This window comes from Euprymna scolopes, chromosome 24, assembly GCF_053919585.1.
Source record: "Euprymna scolopes isolate OS-2025 chromosome 24, ASM5391958v1, whole genome shotgun sequence".
Classification (NCBI taxonomy): domain Eukaryota; kingdom Metazoa; phylum Mollusca; class Cephalopoda; order Sepiida; family Sepiolidae; genus Euprymna; species Euprymna scolopes.
The window spans coordinates 76,662,634-76,688,028 of NC_136505.1; the positions used below are offsets into that span (position 1 = coordinate 76,662,634).

At 34.6% G+C, this 25,395-nt stretch overlaps 1 protein-coding gene across 6 annotated transcripts in view; it reads left to right on the forward strand.

The window, feature by feature from the left end:
- Positions 1 to 25,395, forward strand: part of LOC145246778 (uncharacterized) — a 252,694-nt gene that overhangs the window by 194,761 nt on the left and 32,538 nt on the right. For 4 of the 6 annotated variants that reach the window (XM_080108566.1, XM_080108564.1, XM_080108567.1 and 1 more), the window contains 2 exons: positions 2,156 to 2,714; positions 21,839 to 22,023. In XM_080108566.1, the coding sequence (XP_079964692.1) occupies positions 2,171 to 2,714; positions 21,839 to 22,023 (729 nt within the window). In that variant the 5' untranslated portion in view covers positions 2,156 to 2,170. The remainder of the gene's footprint in view (positions 1 to 2,155; positions 2,715 to 21,838; positions 22,024 to 25,395) is intronic. The other 2 variants (XM_080108568.1, XM_080108569.1) reach the window with 1 other exon arrangement.

Genomic DNA, 25,395 nt, shown 5'->3' on the forward strand with positions numbered 1-25,395 from the left:
ACTTTTTGAGAGTATGCTGTTGGCATTTCTCGAGAAGTTAAACTAAGATATGCAGCTTAGAAAATTGGGACCTTGAATCAAGCAAGATGGCTAACATAATCTACAAGGTTAATGTGTTTATGGACCAGAGGTATCTATCCTCAAACACTATGATAAATTAAACAATCTGGTCAAATTTATCATCCAATTGTATGCAGTTAGTTGGTTTGAGATCAAAACCGACAATATTTTTTTTTAACCAACAACAGTATATTTTAATATGATTCAGCGAACAAAACAGTTAATTGAAATCCAAATTACTGTTTTTAACAGTTCAAAATATAGTACTAGTGCTAGTGCTGGAAAATATCATAATATCGATGATAAACTCAGATGAATTGGATGTGAGAGAAGAGGGCATTCAAACGATTTTGTCCATTAGGTAAATAAATATTTATCTATTAAATTTGATTAGTTTTCTCAATTTAACCAAACAATAGTCAGTTTTATTCATATTTCATCACAAAAATATAAAAAATAAGTGTTTTCAAATAATTGTTTTTTTTTTTTGTTTTTTTTTTTGGGTTGTTTTTTCCATAAATAGTGAACAACTCGCACAAAAAAAAAAAAGACTGATAAGATTACTGCTATCAATTTTGCAGCCAAACACTAGTCAAATTTGATTGATTTTTCTAAAAAAGTTGTATATGGGCAGGAAGCAAGACATAGATAAATTATTACAAAGTCATTGTACCAGCAAATCAGACCTTCATTTTTCTTGAAAAGAAATTATACAGAACAATTTAATTCTATTATAACAGTTTATATTGTTGTGTTTAATAAAAAAAATAAAATACATGGTTCTGTAACTTGTATCAAGTTAGAGAATTACAATATTGTGTAATACATCTTAACATATCTTTTTAGATTGTGAAATTTAAGACTTAGTTGCTAATTAGCTTTTTTTACAATTTTTGTTTAATTAATGCAGTAAAGGTTGAGATATTTTGCTAGTTGTGATTCATAATTAAAATTATACTTCATGTATTCATTTTTCTTTCAATGTATTTCATATAAATATATCAATTTTAATTGGATTTTTTTTTATAAAAATAGTGAAATTTCAAAGTCAGTGTTGTGTAAAATGCTATGAAAATGAAGGATTTCTCAGCATTTTTCTACACGATTTTTAAAATTAAATGCTCAATTTTCTGTTCAAGATAGGAATCTAATTTTTGGTATCTATTCTTGTCACATCAAATCCCAACTATTATCACCAGTGCCATGTTGATTTTCTGAAAAAAGTTGCAAATCGACCTGCCCTAATGCAAGAGATTTAATTCTTTACTAATTAATCAATCATTATGAATTTTTGAACACAGCTGCTAAGTGTAAGGGTGGGATACATTTAATCTTAGTCAAGGAGGGGTGGAAGCTCTTTGCCAAAATTCAAAAACCTCTGATTTTTATTAAGTTTTACAAATAGATTTTAAACATCAATTAATAAATATTTCTCAAATTTCAATTTTTGATGGTTTTAAAGAGCATAGTATGAACATTACGTCCCATTTAAAAATGCAAATATTTCAGATTTACATTAAACTTGGTCCATAGTGATGCGACACCAATTAAATAAGATTTGCTATGATTCAATTTTTTTAAGCCCCTTATCTTATCAAAATGCTGTAATCAAAAATCAAAATTAGAATACAAATTCTCAACATAAGTTTCAATATTTTGATTTTAATAATTTCATAAATGAACATAAAAATAGTGCAAAACTGTTCAGCGAATTATTTTTACCTATCCTGGGACAGGTATTCTAGTTAAATATCGAATCTCTTAACTTAGATATTAGGAGCAAAGTGTAGTATCCCTTCTGGTATTGCATTTCATCTTTTTGTCATTGATCAGTGAAAGAAAAACCGAGGCAATTTAAATTTTTGTCTCAATCCAGAAAGCTTGGATTTAACGAGCTGGATTTTTCCCACATTAAAACCGATTTTGTGTTTCTGACCTTGTGGGAAGGCAAATCGGAACTTTGACATTGCTAATAATCATCTTTTTCTACAAAATTAAAGGATTTCACAAAGTTAAAGTACACACAATAATATATTAACTATCGTTTGTTTTGTTTCTTGGTTTAATATCTAATTTAAATTTCTTCTCTTTTCAGTGATGTGCTCTAACAATGGCTGATTCTGAATGCCGGCCTCATACTGGCCATAACCGATCAACCTCCCCAACACCACGCCAAAGTGCCACCACTCCTATGACACCTGCAGCTGTCTCACACATCCCTATGGCCCATGGAGGTGGCAACCACATACCTATGAATATGAGGGCAGCCATAACTGAAAGTGAACGGAACATGATCTTAGATTCTGCAATGGATAAGCTATACCGAAAATACCCCTGCCCTCCCGTTCAGTCACAGGACCCTGCCACTACTCTAGCATCCAGTATAAACCACCCAATTCCCATGACCCAAGAATCCATGGCTAGAACCCCGTCGTCCATGACTCCCGGGGAGCTAGTGACAGAGGATGAGCAGAACATTGATAAAATGTACCGCAAGTTTCCCTGTCCAACTTGCTTCAAGGGTTTTAAAAGTAAACAGCAGTTGATCCAGCACAACCTTGTACACAGCGGAACTCGGAAGTACCATTGCAGTTATTGTGATAAGTCCTTCAAGCAACTGTGTCACCTTCAACAACATCACCGTATACACACTGGTCAGTAGTCTATTTTAATATTCTCCAACCTTATTGCTTTTTTATTAGAGTAGCATGGTTATCCTACATTGCCATAAGCATGACCAACAAAATAGAAGTGTTAAAGTATAACATTTTAAAAACTTTTACTCTTTAGCCCCTCTCTCTCTAACATTCTCTTTCTTTCTATCTTTATTCTCTCCCTTGATCTCACCCCCGGTCTGTTTTGGCAACTAGAAAATCATTGACAAATTATTACAAAATAACATTAATAGATGACTCTAAAAGTGCCCCCCCCGACTGCCCTGACTATTTTTGTTCCTGTTGACTCTCAAATATGTGAAAAATATGTGCCTATATTTTGTCTGAGACAATGGTAAAAACAATCTATCAGCTTTGTGCGTATGTCCTATGTGTGAACCACTTGTCATTATTTCCTTCAGCATTTACCTTATGCAGCACTGCTCTGTATTTCTCCAAAACTAAACGTGATCAAAGGCTTGGTCAATATAAAAGCCACCTGTCTTGAGATATGTTTGTAGGCTATTCAACTGTTTTTGTTTCAGCTGTCTTGTCAGCTTTTTCATAGTGTCCTTTATCCTGAATTGTGCTTTCATGATGTCATTTCCACGCAATTTTTCTGCATTTTGTCTGTAAAATTGGCATAACATAGATTAATCTCAGTTTCAAGCAGATAGTTTGGTTTTACTTGGTTTAACTATCGCAATATCTTCGTCATTATGGCTGTGGTCTTTTTCTGCCTCTTTTGTTATCGATCAGCACTCGGAGGCATGCATGTTACTGTCGAGTAAATGTTGGATTAGCCTATCACTAATTTATGGATCACAGAGGATTACAATGTCAGCATGCCGTTTTTATCATGATCTGAGCAGTGATATATTTAAGCAAAGTAATCTTAAAAATTTCATTTCTTATATTGTGGTATATAATTCTGTTTTAATAAATATCCTAGCAATAGTGGAGGTTTTGTATTTGTAACCAAATTTCGGATTAATATTATTTGAAAGAAATCTGGTGTTAAATAACACTGCTCATTAAATTGAACTTAAACTAATCCGATTGGATTTTCAAAGTCAAGCCTAAATAGCATTTAAACTGGTACATCAACTATCTAATTTTCAATTTTTTTTATTGGCAATATAATATACTTTGTTACCATTTATTTAAAAAATGACTTAGCTAGTAATATGTGACATTTTTCAGTAATCATGCAAAATAAAAAATCAGCAAGGGGCTTAATTCATTTTAACTTGAAGAATATAATAGGAATTTTTAAAGTTCCAAAATGTGCAAACAAATAAAAACTAAAACACCTTTACTGTTGAATTTTGAAAATTATAATAAACTAGATAGCTTTACAAGTATGCTGCTGAAAACCAACATTTTAAATAATAAATAGTTCATTCATAAGTTTCTTAAAAATAAACTGTGACATATTTTTGAAAGAGTTAAACATTAACATTTTGATAATTTTGGTAAATTTATCTTTCAAATAATAATATGTGTGAGGAGGGAGCATTTTTTTTAAGTTAAAATTTCGAAACCCATGGCAACTTGTTGAAAATCATATCACGTCCCCAAACTTTTAAATATAAATGCGAAATCCTTTTGTATATGGAATTAAAAGAATCATTGAATTTAAAAATCAGAAAAGCACGAAATAGAATTTTCTAACAGAGAGTGAGAGGGTGGGTAAGAGAAGCAAATTAGCTACCTTCTCCTTCCTCTTCTCCCTTATGCCTCATAATGAGCATTTTTAATTTAATCTTAGAACGTGTTTTAATAATTTATCTTTTTTTTTTTTAAATAGTTTGTAAGTAATCTTAACGTCAGATTTGAAAGAAAACGTACGTACAAACTGTACATCCAACACACTACCTACACAAAACGGTTTCATTTTTTCCTGTTTGCAGTAGAAAAAAGAGCACGTCTTAGGTTGGCTAATTATCAAATACACATATCATGTGCAATTATCCAACGCAATTAATCTCTTATTTCAGACACTTAATTGTGCATCTTTTTTTTTACACATCTTCTCGTGAATTTTTCAAAAAAGAGAGAAGTGTAATGTCCTAATTAGCTCCCTTTCTTATGAAGTCGATATACTGGAGATAGTAAGAATGATGTGTTATTTTAGAGAAAGTACCCAACATAGTTTTGTTCCATCAAAATTTAGCCATGATTAAAAGATAATTCAATGAATACGCCATTAAAAAAACATTTTTGCTATAAAATTACTAAAACATTTTACAAAATGTTGAAATTTTAAACATCTGATGATGTCTTGTTTGCTTCAAAGAGTAAATCTAACTTGTCGTGTCGAGGAAGGATAGGTTGTCGCATGTTTAGTCCTGTTAATCATCAAAGAGATAAGATATTAAACCAGCAATAAAAACAAACCTGACATCATCCAAGTTGACAGAATGCATGACTTCAAATATTTCTGTTTGACAAGTACTCTAACCCGACTGGACGATTAGGGCAGGTCGATTTTGGAACCCTGGTGAGGCAAGGGTGATGATAGTTGGGGTTTGGCATAGAAAAGATCTACACAAAATATTTTTCTCAAAATCGTTATCTTTGCTTGAGGAAATGACTTAAAGAGTTGAAAAATTGAAGCGATTAAAAGTTTTTTGGTGAATTGTTAAGAACGCCCCATCAAAACAATCCGTACTGTTAAGAAAATCGAATCATTATTTAGAATATATTTTAAACTACATTTTTTAAATAAAATGAGTGAGGATAATGAATTAATAAAATAAATATTAAGTGTAAAGGCAAAGTTATGTTTTTTAAACGATAGTGACCAAAGTTCACTTTTTCATTTCAGGAACTTTTTTTTTGGTGAAAACATTTTAGATTTCACTGTCACAAAACATGCTTGTTATTGATATTAAAAATTAATGTTTGTTTATTATTTAATTTGAAAACATTACGATTTAGACTTAATTATTTTGAAAGGAAAAACAAAAAAGACTTGTTTAAAATATATATTATTATATTTCAAGTGTCTGCAGTGAATTTAAAAATATTTGTTTTAACTTTTTTAATTTGTTTTTCTATTAGGTTGATGCAAAAATAATGGCATTTTTTGACGTTCAAATGAACGTCAAAAACATTATTTTTGCACCAACATAATATTTCACATCAAATGATTTTTGAAATTTTTATTAAAATAAGGTCATACTCCAGTTTTATATTAAAACAAAAAAAAAGTAGTCCATACAATTTTATTCTACACATTCTTTACGAAACATAACCACGTAAATTTTCAAGTTTTTCTACTTAATAAAAGATACTTTGCAGAAAATTAGTGTCAAATTTTAATTTCTTTTATTTTTAGGGAGTAATTGTTTTTAAGCAGTATTTTTCTTCTAAAATTATAGTTTTAAAATCAGATAACACACAAAGATAACTTTATTTAGAAAGCCATTCTTAATATGGGAAGGAGATTGTATTGTAACTATTCTGTACTTTCACCTAAAAATTTAATAAACAAAAATTTCATAAAAATTAAATTTAACTTGAAAATATTAAAAATAGCATAGTAACATAGATGCACAAGCACTGGTTTTTCAAACTCTAAACACTAAACACTCATTTAAAATGGCACAGCTACAGCAAGAACGAATCTCTTTATGGATAAATTCATGTTATCGAAGGAGGAGCTAAAGTCTGCTAAAAGTGTCTAAACTAAACACTACTATGCCTCTGATTTGGTTTTGTCCTCTCTTCAATACATCTAATTCAACTCTACAAAGTTTTTCATTTTTTTTATAACTAGCACTTGATCTGGCTCTATTATTAAACATGTAAATTTTGCAATTTTCAGGTTCCACTAGAACTTTCATTTAGAGCAATTTTTAAATTTTTAAATCAATTGATGGAACAACAAAAAGCCTAACAACCTGGTCCTTTGGGGAAACTTTGTATCAATAATTATCAAGATTTACCTCAAGTAGAATTCTAAAAATTAGTGTCCCTCCCGATCATTATTATCTGACAGCAGAAGAAACAAATAATTTAAGTGTGAAGACCAGAGGCTACTTTTTGAGTATGCTGTTGTCATTTCTTGTGGAGAAGTTAACTTAGAAAATTGGGCCCTTGAATCAAGGAAGATGGCTAACATAAGCCACAAGATTAATGTGTTTATGGACTAGAGGTGTCTATCCTCAAACACTATGATAAATTAAACATTTTGGTCAAATTTATCATCCAAGTGTATGAGTTAGTTAGTTTGAGATCAAAACCGACAATATTTTTTTTTTAACCAACAACAGTATATTTTAATATGATTCAGAGAATAAAACAGTTAACTGGAATCCAAATTACTGTTTTAAACAGTTCAAAATATAGTGCTTTTGCACTACTTCTGGGAAATATCATAATGTCGATTATAAACTCAGATGAATTGGATGTGAGAGAAGAGGGCATTCAAACGATTTTGTCCATTAGGTAAATAAATATTATCAATTAAGTTTTATTAATTTTCTTAATTTACCCAAACAATAGTCAGTTTTATTCATATTACATTGCAAAAATATAAAAAATAAGTGTTTTCAAATAATTGTTTTTTTTTGTGTTGTTTTTTTCCAGAAGTAGTGAACAACTCCCACACACTGGTCAAATTTGATTTTTCTCAAAAAGTTGTATATGTAGCAATACACATGAAAAAATTGAAATAGCTTAAAATATTTCAATATTGGTAAACATGGAAAGAATCTTTTTAAATTTTTAAAATCTGATTAAAATTAAGGAAGTTATGACTATTTTAGCGCCTCACACGTTTGGATATTTTCTCCTCTTTAAGACCATATGCGTTTCGTCACATTTTTTACACTACTTTTTCAGTAAAAATGTCATATCTTTGTTAAAACAAAAGACTAAGCAATGAAATTTACCATATAAGTGTATTTTTGTACAAGGAATCAGAATATGTGACTGAAAATATCCAAAAGTTCATGGTTTCCAAATAATCTGCAGTAAATGTGCATAAATATGCAGCAATTCCTTAAAAATGCCATGTATCCATAAACAGAAAAGAAGTTGGAGAACTCAAAGTTGAATTGTAATGTGCTTTATGTACAAAAAACTTAAATCTAAACATAGGACCATTTAAAAATGAATATATTGCAATATTTCTTTGGTATTATTGTAGATTAACACCTTCTGTTTAACCCCACCCAACCCCTTCTGACCACCCCTCCAAAATGTGATTCTACCTTTTTAGGCAATTATGTATGAAATGCCATGAAAAACTTTAATGAAAGATAAACAAATTATTTTAGAATTTAATGTAAAATAATTCCCTATTACAAGTCATTCTAGCATTTTAGGGCAGTTAACTGTTTTTTTTTATATGGGAGATAAATCCTGCATGCTTTTTGTTTTATTTTTTTAAGACGATTATGTGTCGTTTTAAGAGGGTTTCTATGCAATGAGAATATGGGGAGCGTTGCCAGTCGGACTTTGAATTAATTGTAGGGCTAAGGAAAATTATGTGTGAACATACTGAAGACTTGACAGAAACAAAAACAATATTAGAGGGGGGGGCGGTTAGTTTCACAAAAATTTAATGTAAAATAATTCACCATTTCCAGCATTTTAAGACAGTTAACCAATTTATTTTCTATGTGCATTTTTCTTTAAGGAAGGATCTATTTTTTGTTTGTTTTAGACGCTTTTATGTGGTTTACAGAGGTATTTTGTTGGGGGGGGTTGCCACTCGAACTTGGTGTTATTGTTAGGGTTAAAGAGTGTTTTAGGAGGAGTCTTGCCATACATAACTTTAGTAGGTGGGTTGCTAACAGTATTTTGTTTTACTATTTATTTTAAGTCATTATCAAGACTTCAAATATTTAAGTGTCAACTAACTGACATTTGTCTTGTTCTCAGAAAATGCTCAACAGTCAAGACTATTTGTGCGTTTGTATTACTTGCCAAACAGGTACGAAAAAGTTGTCCAAAAAATAAAAAAAATAAAATTATAACAAATAAATGTTATGCAAAGCATGTTTTTATTTAATGTAACATGTTTATTCAGTTCGAAAAACATACAGTGCTTACTGATGTATTGGAAAGTTAAAAATGGCGGCCGACTATCTCTTTCACACGGTAAGTTTGGGAAAATGAGTTAAAAATAAAAAACTAGACAAAATACTGTTAAAAACCCGCCGAATATATATCCACCTATGACACGGTAACATATATTGAGCAAGTTTCTAACAGTATTTGGTCTAGTTTTTTATTTATAACTCATTTTCCCAAACTTACTGCCTCAAAGAGAGAGTCGGCCGCCATTTTAATTTTTCGAATACATCAGTAAACACTATGTTTTTCGAGCTGAATAAACATGTTACATTAAATATAAACACTACAAACATATCCAGTTCGGTAGAAAAGTTACTTATCTTGCCTTTGATAACATTTATTTGTTATATATTTGTTTTTTGGCAAGCAGGCAGCGCAACTCATAGCTTCTCTGTATCTCACAGCAGGCAGCGCAACTCATAGCTTCTCTGTATCTCACTCCCTATCGCAAATTGTTACTTTTCCAACCCGTTTCCCTGATCAGGAAGAACAACACGCATCACTATTAGATCTGTTTTTGATCACAGTTCCTGATGATTGTGTAACGAAAGCCGACAGCCCACTTGGGAACGCTGATCATGCGGTGATAATGGTTGAAATCGCCCTAAACTCTAGACCCAAAACTGAAGAGCCAGTGCTCAAAACAACGAGATATTATAAAAAGGCTGACTGGGAAGCCATCAGAGATCTTATCAGAGACGCCCCATGGGGAAATATTTTTTCTCTTCCTGCTGAACAGTGTGCAACCGAGACCACTGAATGGTTCAAAACTGCAATCGAAGCGCATGTTCCCATGCGGAAATTCTATAGCAAGCCCCACTCTCCCCAATGGTTTACTTCGACTTGCGCAACTGCCATTGCTCAAAGGCAGCAGGCATTCCACAGGTTTAACCGACATAAGTCCAGTTCAAACAGACAGAAGTACATAGAAGCTAGAAGTAACGTTAAGAAAGAAATAGCGACAGCTAAGAGGGAATTTACGGAAACCACTAAAAAACGCATCGAAGCACAAAAACTAGGAACTCGTGACTTCTGGAAAATCTAGAACAGTGTAGTAAATAATGGGCAATCAACAATTCCCCCACTAACCAACAATCACGAGGTTCTTTGCTCAGCAACCGAGAAGGCTAACATGCTTGCCAGTCGGTTTGCCTCAAACTCCACACTGGACCCTTCCAACCACCCCCTACCTGACTTTCCTATGTGGACAGACGCCACGCTAGACGATCTGATAATCACCCCTGCTCAGGTGCATGCTATCATAAAAAACCTTGACACTTCAAAAGCATGTGGACCCGACCTCATCCCAGCTGTGCTATTAAAAAAGTGCTCAGCCGAAGTAGCTCCAGTTCTCTCCAAACTCTACAACAAATGCCTTAATGAATCTTGCTTTCCGGGCTGTTGGAAAACTGCTTCTGTGGTACCAGTATTCAAGAATTCTGGCGAAAGAACTGACCCATTAAATTATCGCCCTATTAGCCTCCTCCCACTTTTTGCCAAAATATTTGAGACCTTAATTAACCATGCTCTAGTCCAGCACCTTACAGATGCTAAACTTCTGACCGACCAACAATATGGATTTAGACAAGCCCGTTCCACGGTAGACATCCTCACTGTAATCTCTGAACGCATATACCATTCACTGGACAAAGCGGGAGAGGGCAGAGCGGTAGCTCTAGATATATCTAAGGCTTTTGACAGGGTATGGCATGAGGGTCTCCTCAGGAAGATTAGATCTTACGGTATCACTGGTAGAATACTTAACATAATTAAATCCTTCTTAGATAAGAGAAAAATCCAGGTTGTCCTCGACGGTCGTATATCTAAACAATATGATATAAATGCGGGAGTGCCCCAGGGATCTATCCTTGGACCTCTGCTGTTCCTGATATTCATAAATGACCTCCCCGACAAAATTGCCTCTGAGATGGGTATATATGCTGATGACACCACACTCTATAGCAGGCACGACAGGAAAACAAATGAACATATATCTAAAGTAATGGCAGAAACACTAGAGGATGACCTCCAATCAGTAGTGGAATGGGGACAAAAATGGATGGTCACGTTCAATGCCGCCAAGACAAAACTGGTTTCATTCAATAATTACAAGAAACCTTCTCTACCACCTATAGCAATGGCCAACGACTCTTTATCTGAGAGTACGTCTCTCAAGCTCCTTGGCCTAACGTTCACAGGAAACATGAGTTGGAACAATTACATCGAGGGCATTGCCAGGGCCGCTGCGAGGAAGGTGGGCTCTCTCTACCGTGCTAGAAAACTTCTAACACCCGAAAGTATCCTGTACCTCTATAAGGCCACTATTCGCCCATGTATGGAGTATTGCTGTCATATTTGGGCTGGTGCATCGGCTACTAGTCTCTCGCTCCTTGACAGGGTTCAAAAGAGAGTCGCAAATCTGATAGGCCCTAAACTGGCATCTAAGCTTCAACCTCTGTCCCATCGTCGAAACGTTGCATCCCTCTGCCTGTTCTACAAGTATTATAATGGCGAATGCTCTGAAGAACTGCAAGCACTTGTGCCCTCACGACGTGAACACCCTCGACAGACCCGACAAGCTGCAAAATCCCACCCCCACACTGTAGAGATCCCTAGATGTAAAAGATCTTTCTACTCCAGTAGTTTCTTCCCCAGAACTGCTAGACTTTGGAATTCCATTCCAGGTCACTGCTTCCCCAACTGTACTGACATGCATAAGTTCAAGTGCAACGTGAACCAACATCTCGCTGCCCTAATCCCTACATAGTACCCCAGTAGATGTTTCCCCTGATAGTAGCCCCCTACACCAAAGTTGCAATGTGCCTTGTTTGGGGTGAAAATGTAATTAAAAAAAAAAAAAAAAAAAATTTTTCAAATCGATGTGTATAGTAATACAAACGAGATTTTCATACATCTTTTGATTTTGAAAAAACATTTGTGGCTGTTCGCAGTAAAACATTGTTTTAATTCGCTGTTCAAAACTAATGCAATGAATAAGATTGCATGCAAGCTATATCTACAAAAGTTTACTTTGTTTTTTTAACCATGTTTTTAAATTTGACCAGAAATGTGAGAAATTATAATGCCGAATTGGTTGGGATTGTTATTATACATTCTGAAAACCGAATAGTTCTAAACTAATGTTATTCTGATAACAAATTAAACATATCAGAACATTTATATTCATATTTTCACGTTTTTTTTTTTTAATTCATTCATGAATAAAAATTAAAGTACGCGTATTGTTTATACTGTGCTATGACTAATACTACAGTTGCTGCAGTGCTGCTGCTGCTACTAATACTAACTTAATTTGACCAAACTCGAAAAATAAACATTTTTTCGGGTAGGTCTTTTTAAATTATTATCAATTACTGCGATCCTACTCAACATAGAATAATACTTTTAATTGATAAAGATGGTAAAAAGAATGATTTACTTACTAGTGGGTGTCCAATGAAATTTTTTTTCAAAATGTTCGATACTCGTCATATTAAAGTCTTATTTTTAACACAGCAAAAAAAGAAGCGGTCAAAAATATTTCGGACACTTGACAGTATTAAGATTAACACCTCTTCTGATTGGTTTCCAAATTTCATAACGAAATTCTTCATACAATCATGGTACGGGCCTTTAGAAAACGGGGGGGGGGGTCATTATAAAACCTTACCGAAAACGCCATTTTATGACGTCTACATTTTTATCTCTTTATATGCTGAAAACTCTTAAAATATATACATGTACATTCATATTTATTAATTCATTTGAAAGTATATTCATTTCCGAACAAAACAGTAGTAATTTGAAGACTTGAAGTGCTTTTGTTTGAAAAATATGGCTATTTTTGTAGAACTACCTTGAAATCTGTAAATATCCAAAGTGTTTTTTTCGTCCGTGTGTATTACTAGTATATGGGCAGGAAGCAAGACATAGACACATTATTACAAAGTCATCGTGCCAGCAAATTTTCCTCAAAAGGAAATTATACAGAACAATTTAGTTCTATTATAAGTTTATATTATTGCCTCTAATAAAAAATTAAAATACATGGTTCTGTAACTTGTATCAGGTTGTTATATTGTGTAATACATCTCCACATACCTTTTTGAATTGTGAAATTTAAAAGACGTAGTTGCTAATTAGCTTTTTTTTATTTTTTTTGTTTAATCAATGCAGTAAAAGTTGAAATATTTTGCTAGTTGTGATTCATAATTAAAACTATAATTCATGTATTTATTTTTCTTTCAATGTATTTCATATAAATATATCAATTTTAATTGAATATTTTATAAAAATAGTGAAATTTCAAAGTCAGTGTTGTGAAAAATGCTATGAAAATGAAGGATTTCTCAGCATTTTTCTACACGATTTTTAAAATTAAATGCTCAATTTTCTGTTCAAGATAGGAATCTAATTTTTGGTATCTATTCTTATCACATCAAATCCCAACTATCATCACCAGTGCCATGTTGATTTTCTGAAAAAAAGTTGCAAATCGACCTGCCCTACCGGACGATGGGTCCTCAAGCTTAGAGTACTTGAAAAGACAAATTGTGAAAGTGATTTTCTCGTGAAGGTTCATTTCTTAGTGTGGGTAGCCGAAAAATATAATTGCAAATTGTTTAGAACATCTATCCAGTCATGGTTGATGGAATCAGAGCATACTATCCCCATGAAGTAAAGAGTTCCATTCGAAATTCCGTCCAAATTCCCGACTTCAACATAATTATTCCAGAGTTCGACAAGAGACACCTGAAGAAGGTCAGAGGTTACATCGACCGAAACATGTAAACGGCACTCAAGAGAAGAACAAATAGTCCAAAGAATTCAAATAATATGCTAGTATATATATAAAAGGCAAATGCGGCGCGCACATTTTGTATGTCCCGAAAAGGCTTTTTTCGCTGACAGTCCCGGAGTCGTTCCTATCGCTTAGAAGTGTTTATATACCCCCTAGATAATAATATCTACGATTTGGGAACGCGGGTTGCGTCTAGATTTATTTACAAAATTCTTGCTATTTCAGCCCGTCTTGTGTTCGTTCAGCTTTTGAAACTAATTCAAAGCTAAGAATTGTTCCCGGCAATCGCACCGGGGGAACGTCCAGTAGCAATCAGCTTTGATCAATGTGGGGGCAAACTCCTTATATCAGACAATTGATATTCAATCTGGATAATCCCCTTTTGATGGGGAGCTGTTTCCCCCCTCCCAACATCTTGGGGGGGAACCCAGCCAAAGTTGGGTAAACAAACCCAAAAGCTGCTCCGCAGTAAAAGTTAACTCTGCTACTTCTATTTGACCTCATTAATGAGGTCAAATAGAAGTAGCAGAGTTAACTTTTACTGCGGGCATGTGTCAATTCTGTTTTTAAAACTTAAATAAATTCAAACGGGTTCCAGTTGCTCTTTGTTGGCCGAGCGGGTAACGTGACAGATTTTTTGCACACTTTCTTTTCCACCTTCGCCTCAAGGCTTCGGGTTCGATCCTAACTACTTACCAAAACTGTTTTTTTTTAATCCCCCCCCCCCAACACAAACACCCGGGAAACGATTTTTTTTAAAGAAGTTTTAACATTGTTTATATATATATATATATATATATATATATATATATATATATATATATATATATATATATATTTAAACAGGGTTCTTACTTCGCTTATTCTTTTGTTTTGCTCCCCCCCCTCAGCCCAACATGCACACCTCTAAACACCCGGGCAACGCCGGGTACCCCTGCTAGTATATATATAAAAGTGAAAATGTGTGTGTATGTATGTATGTATGTGTGTGTGTTTGTATCTCTTGCAAAAACTTTCGACAGAGGCCATGGATTTTTGCCAGATCGGTATCATTTTGAAGGTCGAACCTTCGGTCGACAAATATCGAAAAATTGGCCAAAAACATTCATTCCTTCATCCTCAACGGCTCTCTTTTTTACAGGGGGGGGGGAATTGTATCTTCATGACAAGATGGCTTCTACGCATGCGTCAACACGGGCAAAAGATGTTGTAACTTGAATTTGTTTAAATATTATAAAAACTGACCTACATTTGCCCACGCGTCCATAGCACAATGGATAAAGTGACAGCTCATTATATTAAGATTGCAGGTTCAATCTGAGTTATCAGATATATTCTTTTTTTTTTTGTTTTTGTTTTTCCGAACACAGTCATTCCCCCCCCTCCCTTTTTTTGTTTTTTGTTTTTTTGATTTTTTTAAAGAAGTTTTACATTCATTTGCTCTTTTTTTTTGTTTTGTTTTCGTTTTTCTGATTTTTTAAGAAGTTTAAACAGGGTTATTACTTTGCTTATTCTTTACGCCCCCCCTACACACACACACCTCCAAACAGCCGGGCAACGCCGGGTACCCCCGCTAGTCTATCTATAAATATAAAAGCGAAAATGTATGTATGTATGTACGCTTTTCCTCGATGTTCACAAAAGGCTTCTTTCAGAAGCGCTCGCTCACTTCACAACTGCTTAAAACTTTTTATATCATCTATAAATTGTAATATCTCACACTTAACCACGGAGCTCGCCTGTCTATTTAATTTTATTGACTTTCAAATGTTAATTATTCCACATTTCCCGCATCGGCACGCGTTACATTCGGTTTTCGGTATAAACAAAAAGCGAAACTCGACTCTTAATCACAGGCCCAGAGCCAGTGGTCTCTAGAGAGCTAAGTAACGTTTGGTCAATGTCGACTTCGTCATATCAGACGGTAGCTTTCATTTCGAGACGAGGAAGCAGGTTTTTAAAAACAAACAAACCGATTTATTGACCTCAGTAAAAACTGTCCCGCACAAAATGATAACTGCTGAATAGCTATCGCCGTCACGTCAATCAAAAACGCGCACCTGTTTTTTTTTTTTCACACTTTACTATTTTCCAACTGCGTGTCGTCAAGGCTTTTTTTTTCACGGCACCTGTTTTTTTTTCACACACACCTACAAACACCCGGGCAACGCCGGGTACCCCTCGCTAGTATATATATAAAAGCGAAAATGTGTGTATGTATGTATGTATGTTCACTTTTTGTGTATGTCTGTGAAAAGCTTTTTTCCAAGAAGCGATCGGTCGGCTCAATCATTCTGTAAACTTTTTATATCCCGTCTAAATGATAATAACTAAGAGTTACGAACAGGGGTTGCGTGTTTATTTAATTTGCCTGACTTTTAACAGCTCACCGCTTCAAAAAGCAAATGATCTGGCTTGCAGCACAAAACTAGGTCAGACACCGCACCACTTCCTCGCACCTGTTTATTTCGCTTAATAAACATTCACTTAACGCCCTTATCAATTCCTTTCCCTCATCGCCGAGAGGGTTAAGTGTCTGGGTTTTTTTTTCCCCCCTTTCATTTCCACCGCTAGTCTATAAATATAAAAGTGAAAATGTATGTATGTTCGCTTTTTGTGTATGTCTGCAAAAGGCTTTATTCCAAGGCCTTCTAGGTAGGCTCGCTCATATTTAAAACTTTTTATATTGTGTCTAAATCATAATAACTACGACTTAACAACAGGGGTCACGTGTGTATTTAATTAGCCCGAATTTTATCAGCTCGCCGCATCTTCTAAAAGCGAAAGCGAATGATCTGGCTTGCAGCACAAAACACCATGCCACTTCCTCGCACTTGTTTATTTTGCTTAATAAATCTTCATATAACGCCCTTATCAATTCCTCCCCCTCGTGGCCGAGATGGTTAGGTGACTTTTTTCCCTTTCGTTTCCACCTTCGCGTCAAGGCTTCGGGGTTCAATCCTACCTTCCTACTAAAACTTTTTTTTTTTCTTTTAACGTTTTTTTTTTTTTTTTACACACGCACACCTTCAAACACCCGAGCAACACCGGGTACTCCCCGCTAGTCTATATATATATATAAAAGCCAAAATGTTTTTGTGTGTGTGTGTGCGTTTTTGTGTATGTCCGAGAAAGGCTTTTTTTTCCGAGAAGCGATCTGTTGGCTCACAACTTCTTAAAACTTTTTATATCACGTCTAAATCATAATAATGTTTAAGCATTGCCTTAAGGAGAAGTGCTTTCCAACACCCTGGAAAACCTCATGAGTATGCCCTGTATTTAAGAATTCAGGTGATAAGTCATCTCCCTCTCAGTACAGACCTATAAGTCTCCTGTGTGTCATGAGTAAGTTGCTGGAATCCACAATAAATAGAGAAGTAGTCAACCACCTCAGCAGAAATAACCTTCTTAGCGACAGGCAATATGGTTTCCGCTCTGCTAGATCTACAGCAGATGTGCTAACGGTTATATCTCATAGGATTAGCGAATCTCTCGATAACGGCTTCATTTCTAGGGCAATTGCTCTCGACGTATCAAAGGCCTTTGATAAGGTTTGGCATAAAGGCCTACTACACAAGATTTCCAGCTACGGTATAACTGGAAATGTTTTCTCTATCATTGTCATTTCTCTCAGATAGGCTCATTAGTTGTTGATGGGCAGAAATCAGAGGCCCACAGTATTAATGCTGGAGTCCCTCAGGGGTCCATACTGGGCCCAACTCTCTTCCTGATCTACATCAATGATCTCCCAAAACATATACTAAAATCTTTCGTTGGCATTTATGCTGATGACACAACACTCTATGGCAACACATCAAAGGCCGTAAATGATGATGTTCTCTCTGATTCTCTCTCCTCTGATCTTGAGCGCGTGGTACAGTGGGGAAAGATGTGGCTGGTTACCTTTAATGCATCTAAGACCAAGCTCCTATCTCTACATCATAAACGCTCGTGTCCCCATCTGGCATCAATTGAAATGGATGGCTTTCGTCTAAGGGAGGCCCCAGGATTTGATAAGCTCCTGGGTTTGACCTTTACACCTGATCTTAAATGGAACACATACATCAAGTCTGTGGCCAAGGTCGCTAGGAAAATGGTGGGATCCTTCTACCGCTCCAGAAGATATCTCACTAATGATGCAATTCTCTATCTATATAAGAGCCAAGTACGTCCAAAGATGGAGTACTGCTGCCACATCTGGGCGGGGGCTGCAAAAAACAGCCTATCCTGCCTTGACGGAGTACAAAATAGACTCCGTGGATTGGTGGGGGATGCCCTTTTCTCTACCCTGCAACCTCTTTCCCACAGAAGAGACGTAGCGAGCCTGTCATTGTTCTATCGTTATTTCCATGGCAGGTGCTCGTCTGAGCTCCATTCTCTGGTCCCCCCTCGCCAATCTTTCTCGAAAAACACCCAACTAGCTGAAACCACCGTCAATAATTTTCCTCACTCCCTATCTGTGCCTAAATCAAAACGTAGATACCATGAACAAAGCTTCTTTCTTAGAACTGCACGCCTGTGGAACTCTGTTCCGCTTGCCTGTTTCCCTCCCAACTTCAACCTGGATGTCTTCAAGTCCAACACAAACAAATTCCTGATGAACCGCCCCCCCCCCTAAGTAATGACACCTTACCAATTCTCCAATACTATTGCTACACTATCCCTTTGACTACTGTACACACAATAACCCTTATCCCTGAGTGGCCATTGGGCCTTGATAAGTGGTGAACTCCATGTAAAAAAACAAAAACAAAAAAATATTTACTAGTTAACAACGGGGGTCGCCTGTCTATTTAATTTGCTCGACTTTTTTGATTGCCGCATGTGGATTAGATTTTTTCGTATAATAAAAGCAAAACTAATTCTGGCGGTAATGTTCTGGTCGCGATCACCGGAAACGTTCAAAAGCAATCAGCTTTGATCAATGTGGAGTTTCTCCTTATATCAGACAATTGCTATTCAATTTGGACAATCCCCTTTTTATGGGGAGCTGGTTTCTCCAACATCTTGGGGAAAAAAAAAATAAAAAATGCTGCCTTGCAGTAAGTAAAATATTGCCCCGCAGTCAAAGTTGACCTCATTAAGTCATTAAGTACAGGCACCTGCCGATTCTTAATACTTAAATCAATTCAAACATGTTTCCGTTACTATTTCGTGGTGGCCCAGTGGTTAACGTCGCACGTTTTTTTTTAACACTTTAATTTCCAACTTCGACTCGAAGGGTTCGGTTTGATCCTTCATACTTACCTACCAAAACTTTTTTATTTTATTTACCCCCCACCCACACACACCTCCAAACACCCGGGTGTTTTGATTTACCCAAAACCACACACACCTCCAAACACCCGGGCAACACCATGTACCCCCACTAGTCTATATATATATATATATAAAAGCGAAAATGTGTGTGTGTTTGTATGTCTCACAAAAACTTTCGACAGAGGCCACGGATTTTCACGAGTTCGGTATCATTTTATAGTTCAACATCTTGGACGACAAATATCGAAAAATTGGGCAAAAACATTCATTCCTTCATCCTTAACAGCTCTCTTTTTACAGGGAGTGGTGAAAAAAATGGTATCTTCATGACAAGATGGCTTTACGCATGCGTCAATACGTGCAAAAGACGTTGTACATTGAATTCGTTTTAAATGTTATAAAAACCAACCTACTTCCATCCACGCGTCTATAGCGCGATAGTTTAAGTGACAGCATCATTATCTAAAGATTTCAGGGTCAATCCTAGTTATCAGATATACTTTTTTTCTCGATTTTTAAACATTTAATATTGAAACGAAGTTATTTATACCATTTTTTTTTCGCTTTCCGCTGTGTTTTTTTTGTTTTGTTTTTTCCTTTCTTTGGGTTTTTTGTTTATCCGATTGTTTTAAAGAAGTTTTACATCCATTCGCTGTTTTATTTGTTTTGTTTTTTCCAATTTTTTTAAAAAGTTTAAACAAGATTATTAATTCGCTTATTCTTTGCCCCCCCCCCCTTGCATACACACCTCCAAACACCTAGACAATGCCGTCCTTTTTTGGGGGGGAGGGGGTTTGTTTTTTCAATTTTTTTTAAAGAAGTTTTACGCTCGTTGGCTGTTTTTTTTTTTTTGTTTGTGTTTTTCCGATTTTTAAAGAAGTTCTCCCCCCTCCCCCCACACACACCTCCAAACACCCGGGCAATGCCGGTTACCCCCGCTTATATAATATAAAAGGCAAAATAGGCGCACGCATTTGTGTATGTCAGGCTTCATCAGGTTTCTCGCGTCGGTTAGATTCCGGGAGAAGTTTCCTTATACTTCCTAGATGCAAATATCTCAGATTTGCAAACACGCATCGTCTCTTTATTTTGATCAAGTTTTAAAAAATTCCCTCGTTTCAAGTATTTGTTTTGCTTTATCATATAAAAGCAAAACTAATCGAAGCAAACACAAGTGCCTCCTGGCCTTCTGGGCTGGGACGTTTTGAAGGCAATTAGGTTTGATCAATGTGGGGGAAACCCTGCATATCAGACAATTGCTATTTATTTGGACACTGCCGGAGTTTCCCATTTTTGGGGGAACTGGTTTTCCCCAACATCGTGGAGAGACAAATAAAACGGCAAAAAGCGGGAAGCTTAACTGGCCTCCAGCCATACGTTCATTTCTGCACGTGCATGATTCTTCACTGAATTATCAACTCATTCATTTCGCTATCCGCTATGGCGTAATGGTTAGCGAGTTATCTTTATTTTTATTTTTAGTCACCTGGACAAAAGTTAATTACCAACTCTTTTTTTCACTTTCTTTTCCTCCTTTGCAGTATAGCTTCCAGACTTTTAAAAAACATTTTTCAAACACCCGGGCAACGCCAGGCATCCCCGCTACTATATATATATATATATATATATATATATATATATATCGCGTTTTGTGGATTACTTCATATGCATACATTAAAGAACTCCATTTGGTTTGGATTATACTTTTCTTCATTGTCTTGATCTTACAATTGTGCCTCTATTTTTCTTCATTGAACCTCACTACACCATGAAATATCCTTTTTAATCTTGTCTTCTTTTAGGCTTTTCATGCAAACTTTTTAGTTTTTCAATCTATGTGCTAAATAGAAAAATTTATAACTACCTATAAACATTATTTTGCTAAAAAAATTTTTTTGATTAGATGAGATAAGCCATTTATTGAAAATCTAAATGTTTACTGAATTTCATTCCAAATTTTAATTTTATATTTAGAGAGAGAGAAATGTACTCGTGATCTGTTTGGACACAACCACTGCCAATTCTATTTGGATTTCATTTAAAAATTTTAAACTTGAATGTCCAGTAGACAATATCTCTACAAAAATGTCCAGTAGACAATATCTCTACAAAAATGTCCAGTAGACAATATCTCTACAAAAATGTCCAGTAGACAATATCTCTACAAAAATGTCCAGTAGACAATATCTCTACAAAAATGTCCAGTAGACAATATCTCTACAAAAAGGTCCAGTAGACAATATCTCTACAAAAATGTCCAGTAGACAATATCTCTACAAAAATGTTTTGTCAAAATAACCTGTTATGAGGATAGTTTTCCCTACAAGACGAAATGTTCAAAATTATATTTTGTATTTGCAGCGCATATAGGATCTTCTTGCTGTAGCTGATCCATACTGGCTTTTGCGAGGAATGTTACACTTTCTCTAATTGATGTTCCCTCAAGTAAGAGCATGAAGTTGGATACTACACTAGACTTGTTTTGGAATCCAATAAGACAATATTCAAATATTTATGTATCTCATCAAGAGATCAAGTGTTAGCCCTCTACTAAGGGACCCCTTGATTTCTGAGAACTTCAACTGAAGTATAATGAAACAAAATAGTTTTTTAAAAAATTTATTTTTAACTAACCTATTTGGCATAATGATAAATGTGTTTGGTCATGGACTGAGAGACTAGGGATTTAGTCATATCAAAAACTAAAAAAAAAAAAAAAAAAAAAGAAAAAAGAAATTTGATACCCTCTTGCTAAACACTCAGCATTATAAGATGAGGATCAAAGATAAGTCAAGTTATCTTGGAAAAAGAGTAATGTTGTCCCCTACACCTCTATATAGTAAATCAAAAAGGAGCTTTTGTGTTACTCTCGTTTTCCACATTACTTTTTTTTTTCTTTTTTTGTTAAATTAAAAACCAATAAAAAGAAACTTCATAAAATTCTAATTTAATTATTTTTTGTTTTATTTTGCAGGTGAAAAGCCATACAAATGCACCTTGGGTGAATGTGACCGCCAATTTGCTCAGCTGTCCAATCTGCAGCATCACCTGCGTAACCATGATGACCAGGTGAAAAAAGCAGCCAACCGGCAACATGCATGTGTAATCTGCCATCGCAGCTATACAAACGAGAGCAGCCTCAAGTCTCACACACTTAAGGTGATAGAGCATTAAGTCCTTCAACTTCTTCCATTGCCCCTTTATTTTATTTATGCAGGGGACACAATAATGAAGCAATGGCAAAAAAAATCTTTAAGGGGACATCATGCTTTTAATTTTTTTGTCTTCATTTTCCTCCTTTGTTCTTTTCTTTTTTTCATCTTAATCATTCATCTCCTCCTATTCCCTCTTTTCTTCATATTTACTTTTCCTCCTTTTTTTTATCTTTGCTCTTTTATTTATTTGTCCTTTTTTAACTTCCTTTATTGCATCTAGCAATCGATCATTTCTCTTTTTACTTTATATATATATATATATATATATATATATATATATAATCAAATAAGAGATGTGTTACATTTAACACTTTAAGGCCAAATAACAACGCGATTTTTTAAAAAACTTTATAAAATAAACGGATGTTTATTTTTAAAGAGTAAAGAGAGATATATTTCGGAGATATACACTCCTATTTCAATCTGTATATATATATATATATATATATATATATATTTTTCTTATTCTTCGTCATAATGTTGAATGGAAGAATTTTAAGTTAAGTCCACTTGATGTTAGCTGTGTCTTTTTTTCTTTCTGTAGCCAGATAATTACGCATGGTTGCGCGTGATTTGAAAGTCTGGGTAGGTTTATCCATTAAACCTACCCAGACTTTCAAATCACGCGTGACCACGCAGCAATTGTGGCTGAGGTTTCTGTCACGATTAGTAGATGTAGAACAACTTTGACTCTCCTTAGCCAAACATGCAAAACCAACAGAGGAAGACGTTAATGTATAAATTTATGAATTAAAAATTTATTTTTCTTTTTGACTGACCATACACATATATAATCACATAAAACCAATTTAAATGTTCCTATAATACACCACATGAATACACCTGTAAGGTTAATTTCAGTTTTTAGTCATTTCTTCCTTCGTTATTACACATCTTTGATAATTATACAGGGTGTGCCAAAAAAATTTGACACTTGACCAAAAGAAAACAAAATAGGAAATAAAAACAAAAGTTGTATATGCAGAGACCCGTCATACTACATAATTTTTCATTGTAACTGTTGCCATGATTTATTCATGACTAGCGGGGGTACCCGGCGTTGCCCGGGTGTTTGGAGGTGTCTGTGCTCTTAAATAAAAAAAGAAACGGGGGGGGGGGGGGTAGGATCAAAACAGAAGCCCTGAGGCGAAGTTTGATAATAAAATGTGAAAAAAACATGAACCGTTCGGCCAGCCAGAATGAGTTACTGTTTGAATTTATTTAAGTAAGGACAAAATTGACAGGTGCCCGCACGGAAGTCGTAGAGCGTTACGACGACGTAAGCAATAGCTACTCAGCAAATGAGGTCAATGACCAGGTTTGTTTGTTATAAACGAAGTAAAAAAAGAAAACATAAAAATGAACGTTAAAACTTAAGCGTGGGGGGGGGTAATCAAAACATCGAAGAAAAAAACTAACGTAAGGCAAACGAACAATGTTAAATGTAAAAATCAAAAAAAGAAAACAGAAAAACGAACGTTAAAACAAAAACAAAAAAAAACATGTGAAAAATGGCTTAAATAAGCCTTTTTCGATATTAAAATTTAAAAAATCGGTGGGTACCCGAGTGTTTTTAGGTGTGTGGTCGGGGGTGGATAAGCGAAGTAAAAAAAAAAAAAACAGAAAAACGGACGTTACGTGAAAAATGGCTTAAATAACACTGGTTCAATATTTAAATTTAAAAAATCGAAAAAAAAAAAAAAAAGACACCACGATTCGAACCCAAAACGTTTAGATAATGAACCAACGCGCTAACCAACTGAGCTAATGCGACGTACATGAAATTTAGTCAGTTCTTCAATTATTTAAAGTAAATCAGGTCATGACGTCATCTGCCGCATGCATAGAACCAGTCGTCGTCACGAGGGGACGGTTTTTGTTGACCCTCCCCCCCTATCGAAAATTGTCGATTTCGGGGTGAAAAAATGAACGTTTTTGGCCAATTTTTCTATATTTTTCGGGCGAAGGATAGGGCTTCAATATGATATCGAGTTTGTGAATTTTCGTTGTGTCCATCGAAAGTTTTTAGTGGACACACAAACACACATACATACACACATTTTCGCTTTTATATATATCGGTTACACCATGACTATTTTAAGTATACATATCCATATATAAATACGTGCTTGAGACCACTTCATCAATGCTGACTTCAAATTACTAGTTTGACAAGCTGATGACAAATCCAAAATATGTGCCATGTTCTTGTTTTTCTGTCATATGACTTTTTAAATATTTAAAATATTTAATATGAAAGAAACAAAATATTTTGAACTAGGTGGTATTGCCCAGGATACAATGAAGTAATTTTAGTATTTTTAATTTTTAATTGTTTGCACAGTATTTAATACTTATATATATAAGTCCTTTTTTTTTTTTTTTTTTCGCTCTAACAATGATATCAAAAGCCTACATTTTCTGTTAAAAAATTATTAAAACAAACTTTTTAATATACTCCGTCATGGATATGCAACCGACTACATTAAGGTTAACTAATTTGCATATTCCTTTGAAAAGGTTAACTAATTTGCATATTCCTTTGAAAAACAAGACTTAATTAATTGCTTATTCATTTTATTATGGTTTCTTATTAGATTATTGGTTCTTTTACTATTATGCATAATTCTATTTATGCACAGTTTCTACATTTTACATTCTTGTGTAGAACTTAAAATGCAAATATTTTCACACATGAAAATATATAAGTGACCTTGTCAGTGTGTGTACGAAAAGTTTCTACCAAATTCCTCTCTGAATATATGGTTTACAGAGTTGAAATTTGATATATAGGGTATTTGGACATGTACCACACTCTGGGTTTTTAGCCAGCAAACATTGCTGCTAAGGGGTGAAAATTGAAAACAAAACAGTTGACCTTTGCAGGTTAAGTCGAATAAAACATTATGTCTGCTATTTCATGTATGCATACACATGCTCAACAACATTTAAAGTTCAAAGTTAATTTTTAATCTTTCGTCTCTATCTGCTCAGATGGTAACAATGCAGCTAAGTTTGGAATGATAAATGTTCTGGTTTTCATTCTAGCGGATAGTATCTAAGACACATTTTTTGTAACTTTCAAAATAATTACTATTTTACTAATCTGCTAGTAGAGAATGAAAATAAAATTTTAGGCATAAGGCAGACATCTTTTCATATTCTTCAATTAGAAATTTCCCGATTTTGGACCATTTTTTTCCGCCTCTCTCTCATAATTAAAAACCATATTACCAGGTGTAATAACATGGTACAGCAATAACAATAAAAACTGGCTACTCAAACAAAATTCGATATATCAACCTAAATTTTACCT